This window comes from Rhinichthys klamathensis, unplaced genomic scaffold, assembly GCF_029890125.1.
Source record: "Rhinichthys klamathensis goyatoka isolate OS25496 unplaced genomic scaffold, OSU_Roscu_1.1 h1tg000418l_1, whole genome shotgun sequence".
In the NCBI taxonomy this organism is placed as follows: domain Eukaryota; kingdom Metazoa; phylum Chordata; class Actinopteri; order Cypriniformes; family Leuciscidae; genus Rhinichthys; species Rhinichthys klamathensis.
This window is the reverse complement of record NW_026606916.1, coordinates 345,391-354,245: the sequence shown is the minus strand read 5'-3', so window position 1 is coordinate 354,245 and position 8,855 is coordinate 345,391. Positions and strand designations below refer to the sequence as shown.

The 8,855-nt window shown below is 36.4% G+C and overlaps 1 protein-coding gene across 2 annotated transcripts; it reads left to right on the top strand.

The window, feature by feature from the left end:
- The first annotated feature begins 2,502 nt into the window (after positions 1-2,502).
- Positions 2,503-8,367, top strand: LOC130070767 (GTPase IMAP family member 9-like). Of its 2 annotated transcripts, none has more exons than XM_056235284.1 (4): positions 2,503-2,561; positions 6,033-6,145; positions 7,233-7,266; positions 7,446-8,367. In XM_056235284.1, the coding sequence occupies exons 1-4, from the start codon at positions 2,543-2,545 to the stop codon at positions 8,282-8,284; spliced, it is 1,005 nt and encodes a 334-aa protein (XP_056091259.1). In that variant the 5' UTR covers positions 2,503-2,542; the 3' UTR covers positions 8,285-8,367. The 2 variants fall into 2 exon arrangements, with proteins under 2 accessions (XP_056091259.1, XP_056091258.1); XM_056235283.1 differs by having other exon boundaries at positions 6,033-6,157.
- The last annotated feature ends 488 nt before the right edge of the window (positions 8,368-8,855 follow it).

The window sequence follows — 8,855 nt, the reverse complement described above, 5'->3', positions numbered from 1 at the left end:
AAAGGGGTCATATAATGCCATTTTCATACAAGTTAATTTGATTCTTTAGGGTCTAAATGAAAAGTTTGTAATATACTTTAATTAAAAATTTCTCGTTAGTATTGTAAGAAAACACTAATTTACCTGGTCAAAAACAGCTCTGTTTTCAGCACGCCGTTTCAGTGCATATGCCTTTAAATGATAATGAGCTTCACTCACTCCGCCCCTCTGTTCTGCGGGCGTTTAGACACAACGCACGTGGAGTGTTGCCTTGACAACAGTTGAGGGTATATTTTGGAGAAAGAATGGCAGCGGGAGTCTCTGAGGACACATCTGTGCAATCGTATCAGTTTGAACCGGAGTCGGACCCGGAACAAGATGACGGCGGCAAAGAAGTTCGACAATTAAGGCTCGAACAGGATGTTTCTGAATGGTTGGTTAACATAATGTCACTTTGATCTATCTTTGTATGTACTGGCAGGGTAACGTTACAGTAACTTAGTGAGATGTACAAACGCTATGTGTTTACTGATGTATACGTACTCAGTTTGTAATGACACATAACCATAACGCGTTGTTCATTATAAACGTGGGATTATGAATTATATCGAGAACGTTGTATAGAAAACATGCCGTAATGTAACGTTACCCTGAGTGTAAACCTCAGCCGCATTCATCGTGAAGCGTGCAAGCGATTTGCAAAGATTAATATAAAGGTTAATACAATTTTACACTCACTTCTTCTGGAGGTGCAGCAGGGACACGAATAGTTGGTACCGATTCTTTTTTCAGGAGCAGCTTCTTGGCAAAACCAGCTTTATACTGACCCTCGTTTATAAAGCAGTCTGGTGAGAAATAATTCGCGAATCGCACAAACATGAAAACATTGACGTTGCTCATGGGGAATATTCCCTTCGAAAACAAAACTCAGCCACTGTGTCTTTAGCGGTTCGGATTTAGGAACATCAAAATGACTGCTGTGTTCGTTATTACACCCAAGAACAGAACAGCACAATCGCCTAGACGCCATTCTGCTCCAGTGTATCAACAATGACGGACTGATGACAGCTCGCTCACGCTCAGGGCGCGGATGTGTTGAAACGCTGCTGTCAATCAACAATCGTGGGAGGGGCGTCCGTTTTAGTGACGTCACACGGTCGAACGGCTCGATTTGAGACTGGGGAAAACATATAAGGAGATTAAAACAAAAACACTGTATAGATTTTTAGCATTATATGATGGTTGTGTACAGGCACTGCCAACACACATTTCAGTACTATCAACTTGAAAAAGTGCATGTACCATTATATGACCCCTTTAAGTACAGAAGGTATTTAAAATCTCATGATTTATAGTTAATTTTTAAAGTTTGCAAAGTTTTAATAAATAGAACTAAAGAACGTGTGTTCACTGTACATTCCGGTAAATGTGATATATGAAAGTTTAATATGAAATGTTTGATGAATGTGTCTTTCTGTATTATAACTTGTTCATAAATTAAAAATTGTAGCTATTATGAGATCTTTTTGTATGTGAGAAATATGCAGATCCTTTATCCACTTTGTGTCTATATATGTGTCTACTATATCCCTCTCTATATATACCTTATTTTACATTTTTGTTTACATTTTCTATGTATAATGTTGTACAAAGAATGTTTAAACTATATGCGTCACAGGCTGGTTGCAGCAGAGATGAAAAAGAGAGCAGGATGCGCAGAAGACTTTATTAATAACTAAATCAAAATAACAAAACTTATCTGGTTTCTCAGGACTTCAAAAACGTGAACAGAACAACCAGCAAACAATAACAGACAACTAAACAGAACCACACTGAGCAAACAAAGGCACTAGACACACCTGAGCAGTATATTAAATCAATCAGTAACTATGGTGACAAACAGGCAGGAAATGGAGGATGACAGAAGTAATAATCAAACTAAAAAACTAACCAGAAACTCACCATGCGTCCCAATGTCCAAACTATCCATCCTAAATAGTATGTTAGATTAAAATAACTGCGTCCCAAAGCATAGTAGCCTATGTTGAAAAGTGTATGTAAAAAGTCCCCGGAGAAGTCTACTATTTCCGGTGGATTTTCAAAGTGTGGACAGAGATTGTCTTATTATAGGGAGATGAGAGGGTCTGTATATCTTACTATTGGAGAAAGCGTAACTGGTAATTTGGATCACTTGAGGCAGCTCAGCCTATTGTGTAATGGCAGTGAAAATGGCAATCATTTTATTGTACACCGTAATAAGTCTTTGTATCATGAAAACTGGTTTAAATATAATCTTTTTTTTTTACTGGATATGATGGACAGTTATTATGGTAATATTCTGATTTCAGGGTGTAACTGAAGCTCCACCCATTACTTCTAGCGATGGGGAGCTGGACGTCAAGCTCCACCCATGAGCAGCTGCTTGACAGATCTTACAGTGGCGTCTTGTCTCCTGTAGATGGTGGTCTACACTAACCCTTCCGGTGAAGCAAGACTTCAAGTTTTGAGTAAACGAAACTGTCCTTTTGACAGGAAAGAAAAACGAAACCCATCTACCATCACGATGTGCTCTACATTTAAAAGTAAGTAACTTAATTTTTGCATTCATTAAAGAGAAAGTTTTACACTAACTTAATTTTAGAAAATTAATAAAATAATGATGCCTAATTTCGCTGGTACTTGTGACTAGTGACAATAAAGGCTACTACTACTACTACTACTACTAAAGTTGTTGCTTAATGAGAATCAAGTGTTTTGCGTGATTTAAAGAGATAGAGAAATGTGTTCGAAATCGCCCACATACCCTTCTCCTCCACTATTACCTAAATTAGTCTACTTCATAAGGAAAAACAAGCCTCATAAGTATAAATACCGGTATGTTATGTAATTCATATCAAGGAGGTTTGAATTTGCTTGATTTTGTTACTTCTAATACAGTTGAACTGGATTAAACATATTAAGCATAAAGATATCGGTATAACTCCAAATCTTATTTTTGAAAAAGTCGGTGGTGCAGACTTCCTTTTAAAATGTGACTTAGGCTACACGTATGCCCTTTTCTGTTATTTTTTCTTTCTTCTTCCTCTTTAATATGTGAATATTGTTTTCTTTAATATGAATGTTATCCTTAACCTTCACCATATACAATACCTGATTTAAAAAATGGTATTAATATTTTATGATGCTATGAAATTTTTTAGAGCATTATATGTGAAACCTTTGTATTTTTTCGCAATTTTACATGTATGTTTTGTTGGAAATATACATTAAAAAAACTTGAAATGTGTTTAAATGGAACACCATAAGCCCTTGATCACTTGGAATCTGCTATGGAGCCGATTTCTTATTTATACCCCCATCACAGACAAGGCTAGTCCCAGACGTTAGGATACTTTATTGGTACCCGAAGGACGGTAAACTAGTTTTACAGTCTGAGAGGCAGGGCATCTTTAAAACTTTGTTGACCACAACATAGCATGCAACATACAAAACATTAAAACATATAAAAACAGGTAGTAATATAAAAAAAGGAGGAACAGAAAACAGTACATGACATGCTTATGCGTTTTGTGCAAATGCATGTTTGAGCTGTTTTAACTAAAAGCAACTTGCACTGGCATATCTTAAAATATGTCAGTGCCATTGTTTTGTCTCAAGATGCACACCATTAATGTTTATTTTCTAAGGTATGTTTATAAAAGATACTTAAATGTCCTAATTGAACTAAGGCCTAATCCTGGTTTAGTTTTAGCCCTGTCTGTGAAACCAGGCCTTAGTTTTTTTTTCCTTATAATTTTTGTTTTACGCACTATTCTAGGCCTGTATGTATGCTTGGGCTGTTAAAAAATTTAATATGAACAAATATTAAATATGAATATATTAATAGTCGGTATTTATATTAAATATAAAAATATAAAAAACACAAATGAAAATGATAATACAACAAATTACAACTGTGTTAAAAACAGTCAGCTTAAGGTAGCTACAAGTATTAAATGCAGTTAAATGTCAAAACTCCAATGTGATAACTCCAGTATCATACACACAGTTGTAAATTAAGCACGACCTTTCGTGTTGCATTGTGGTCTATGCATCTTTGAATGGACTAAACGGACTTCAGCTAAACAATGACACTATTATATTTTTGCAGTGTTTCGTCAGCAGAACAATCCAAAAATACATTAAAGAACAGTACAATCCACTAAAGAAATGTATGTCTATCCCTCACAGCCTCACTTTCATTCCTGTAAAAAATCAAAGATGGCACGTCTGTGAAAGGTGCATTCATGCCATATTGAAAATAACCGTAACCTTGTGTTTTCAACTTGCAAAAAGCATTCACTCACGTCTTTGTAGAGCTCATAATTACAGCTTGTAAGATGGGACTTTTCTAAAAGCTCCTACTTGTACCACGTGACCACTACCACCTGACATCTGCAGATTCATTTAAGCATTGATAGTGTCACCATAGAAATGCATAATTCTCAGTCTGAGGACGTGAACAGCTCCGAATAGAATGTCACGTGTTGTCATCTCGAGTCTACTGTAATTACGACAGGGCGTGAACGCAGTGTAGAGTGGTGCAGGTATGACTTAAAGGGATACTCCACCCAAAAATGAAAATTCTGTCATCATTTACTCACCCTCAAGTTGTTGCAAACCTGTATGAGTTTCTTTCTTCTGCTGAACACAAAGGAAGATATTTTGAAGAACGATTGGAACCAAACAGTTGTTTGTCACCATTGACTTCCATAGTAGAAAAAAAAAAATACTATGAAAGTCAATGGTGCCCCACAACTGTTTTGGTTCCAAATATCTTCCTTTGTGTTCAGCAGAAGAAAGAAACTCATACAGGTTTGCAACTTGAGGGTGAGTAAATGATGACAGAATTTTTATTTTTGGGTGGAGTATCCCTTTAAATTTGTAGGCCCAAATGCAGAAATGAGTCAGCATTTTACCACTTCCGGTTCCATCGTCCAGAAGTCAATGGGTTTTGGTTAAATGGCTGAAATAAGTTCTGTGGAGAACACAAGCTCAAGATACTTTCACATTTTATTCTAAAATACATCAGTATTAACCCAGTGCTGAATTTTTACGTGTCTTGAAAAAGGTGGTTGCTAACAAGTGACTAACGTTAAATGGGACTACAGAGCTAGGCTGTTGAGGAGATTAAACGTCATCAGCCGAACAGGTAAAGTTTTACAGCCTCGTTATGCTTAGAATTGTACTCTTATAAACTATTCTTAGTTTCTAACTCAAATGTTCTGGGAAATTCTGAAAGAGATGTCGGAAGCTGAGCGATGGTGACGTTGAAGTCTTAGGACCGCGGTGTAGTTCGTTTATAGCCTACCTTTAGCTTTTTATATCTGGCAACTGTTTCATAAAATTTGTGTTCATCTTTGAAAATGATCTTGATGGACAAAACGTGTAAGTATCATAAACCTTTGTTGAACATAGAGCTTGTTTTTTTGCGAAAATCCAAAAGCCTATGGAAAAATCCTATTGGGTTTTTGTCGAGGGAACCAGTGTGATGCTGACTGCCGGTTTGCCTACAACGTGACGTCATACCTGCACCACTCTATTAGCTTCACATGATGGAATGTTACCATGACAACGCTAGGTAGACAACAGGAATATCTTGTAATTGCTGTAGAGGCTATATAGTTTAATATGAATATTTCTTAATTCCGCAGTTTTTGTCATCCTTCATTCAAAATAAATAATTAATTTATTAGTAATATCCATTTCTGTAATCCCAGGTTGCTGTAGTTATGCAGGTTTGTTTACACATTAAACTTGTGGCCACGTAAAAAATATGTCAGTCCCTCAAAATAGGATCTCGAGGACACGACTTGACATGACCACAACATAAGGATGTCGTTACCTCGATCTTTTGGGCACGATAAAACTAAATGAACTGAACATGTCCCCTCCCTGTCACCGTAGATTAGCCTTGTTCATGATTGATTATCATACATATAATCATCTTTTATCATTTTGATGTTTTGTATGTATAGTAAAAACAACAGCTTTTTTCATGACTTTCTTTATAGCTGTGCAGGACATTTCTCGTCGACCATCAACAACGACGACCTCAAAGTCTTGGATCTCATCTTTCTCCACAATACTGGCGGTTTCTATGATTGTTGCAGCTATTGCAATAGGGGTATGCTTAAATGTATGTGTTTTTTTTTTTTTAGCTGATTATCTTTTTAACATGTATAAGCAGTGTTGGGGGTAACGCATTATAAGTAACATGAGTTATGTAATCAGATTTTTTTATTTATTTTCAAGTAATAAATAGAGTAACGCATTACTTTTACAATAGAATATCTTGAGTTACTTTTTCAAATAAGTAACGGAAGTTACTTTGTTTTCCTATTGACTGACACCTCTCCTGTCCTAGCCTGGGAAAACCCAGACTTCCGGCAAATTTAGATTTGCTCTGAAAGTTTGTCTGGCAAAGAGCTCATTCAAGCCCATTTCCAATCCGTCGAAATCGAGGCACCAATCAGAAACGTTGGGGCGGGCTTTACACGATGACGACAGCGCTGGGATTTTGAAGCAGATTTTGTAGCCTACATTACAAAGATGGATGCCGCCGTCGAACATCACTCGTTCGAATCAGCTATCGCGTCTGTTTTAAGCGATTTGAACGTTTCCTTTTTGTTAAAAACCGAGCAAAGAACAACACTCGGAGATGTTTCTGCCGCTGTCTGCATACGTCATCTCCTTCATCGCTCTGATTGGTTTTAGGTCTATCCGCGACGTCCGTTGGTGACGCCCCTCTGGAAATGATTTGTCTATGACGCTTTGCCAGACCATAACTCAGTTACAACTGAGAATGGTCTGGTTTTAACCAGGCTACTCCTGTCCCCATGTTGAGAGAAATCAGGAGTGAGTTGAATGGTTTGTTTGAGCTATGCCCTCTACTGTACTGGCGTTAATTTGCATTTCCTTCTGCCTGAGACTTATTCATTTCACTTATGGTGTGAAAGTGCCTTTGCATTTGCCAAAATAGAACTTTAGTTTTTTTTTTTGTTATTAAAAAAACAAACAAGCAAACCTAGCCCATGAGAACAAGTAACATAAAAGTAACGTACTGCATTACTTTCCAAAGCAAGTAATACAATTAGCAATCTTTTTTAGTTAAAAATGCAATATTGTAACACATTTTTATAGTAACTTTCCCCAACACTGTGTACAAGTGGCCAAATATCATAAATGTATAATATTATATACATCTCTTCTAGATCTTCAAGCAACAAAAACAAGATTTTGATGATGGTATTTATTATCTTTTTGATATACATATATATTTCAACATAAGCTCTGTCAGGATGATAAATAGTATTCAAAAGGTTTAATATAGGTGTATTTCATTGTATCTTTTAAATAAATGTTAGTAATTTTTTTATATATTAGCAAGAGTTTGAAAAAATTATATTATTCTTGTTAATGTACAGTGTATCAGACAGGCGAACCGCTCCGGATTCTTCTGGTTGGAAAAACAGGAGTGGGGAAAAGTGCAACTGGCAACACTATACTGGGACAAAAGCTTTTTGAATCAGAGATATCCTCCTCCTCTGTGACTGGGCATTGTGAAAAGTTTCATGCAACTATAAATGGCAGAAAAGTATCTGTCATTGACTCTCCGGGTCTGTTTGACACCAGCCTAACTACAGCTGAGGTGGTCAACAGAATTAAACTCTGTATTCCACTCTCTGCTCCTGGTCCACATGTCTTCTTAGTTGTGATTCAGCTGGGCAGATTCACAGATGAAGAGGCAAAAACTGTTAAAATCATTCAAGCAGTTTTTGGTGAGGAATCCTCCACATACACCATGGCACTGTTCACTCATGGAGATCGATTGGAGGACAAGAACATTCACAGATTTGTGCGGGACAGTCCAGAACTGCTCAGATTCATCAGAACTTGCAGTGGACGATACCACGTGTTCAACAATAAAGAACAAAATCCTGAACAGGTCATTCAGTTGCTTGACCAGATTGATAAAATGGTCACTGGAAATGGTGGACAGCATTACACCAGTGAGATGCTTGAAAGGGTAGAGAGAGCGATTGAGAAAGAGAAACAACGTATCCTGAAGGAGGGAGAGGAGCAGAGACGGAGGGAAATTCAAGCTCTGAGGGCTGAACTTGAGGACGAGGCCTATGAAAAAGCATTAAAAAAGTTAAACAATGAATATGAGCAGCGTGCAAGATACCAAGCTGAGATAGACCTTCCATTCATAATCAATGTGGTTACTTCTTTGATTAAAGCATTAAGCAAGTTCTTCTTTTGATCACCTTTCGAAATGACCCACACGGAAAAATGACCACATGTTACTTAAATAGGCATTTGAAACCTCACCATTTAAAGTTTGTATTTAAAGTTAAGTTTAAAAAGTTATTAATAAATAGAACTAAAGCACATTTACACTGTACATTCTGGTGATAGAACATTTGAAAGTTTAATAATATGAAAGTATGGAAATATGAAGTTGAATGTGAAATGTTTGATAAATATGTCTCTGTTATAAACTTGCTTATAAATGAAGCATTTGTGTTGCATATAAATTGTGGCTTCTTGAGATCTCTCTTCTGTTTTCATATGTGAGAAATATGCATTGTGAGATTGTTTATCCACTGTATATTCATACAGTATAAACCTCTTAAACTTATGTTTAGCTATTGTATGATATTGTTATGCAAAGAATGTTTCTCTTCAAGAAATATTAAATATATAATTTGACAAAAATTCAATTGGCAATAAACATAACATTTCTCAAGAGCAATTTTTGAAGGGGACACAAATAATATAGCCAAAATTGTACTTGTAAGGAAATGTGTGGCGTTTTGGTGCACTGAAAAATG

Bases quoted from the DNA above. Each gene is read 5' to 3' on its own strand.
- LOC130070767 (XM_056235283.1), top strand. The intron at 6,158-7,232 runs GTATGTGTTTTT...CATCTCTTCTAG, and splicing joins CAATAGGGGTATGCTTAAAT to ATCTTCAAGCAACAAAAACA. The intron at 7,267-7,445 runs GTATTTATTATC...GTTAATGTACAG, and splicing joins AAAACAAGATTTTGATGATG to TGTATCAGACAGGCGAACCG.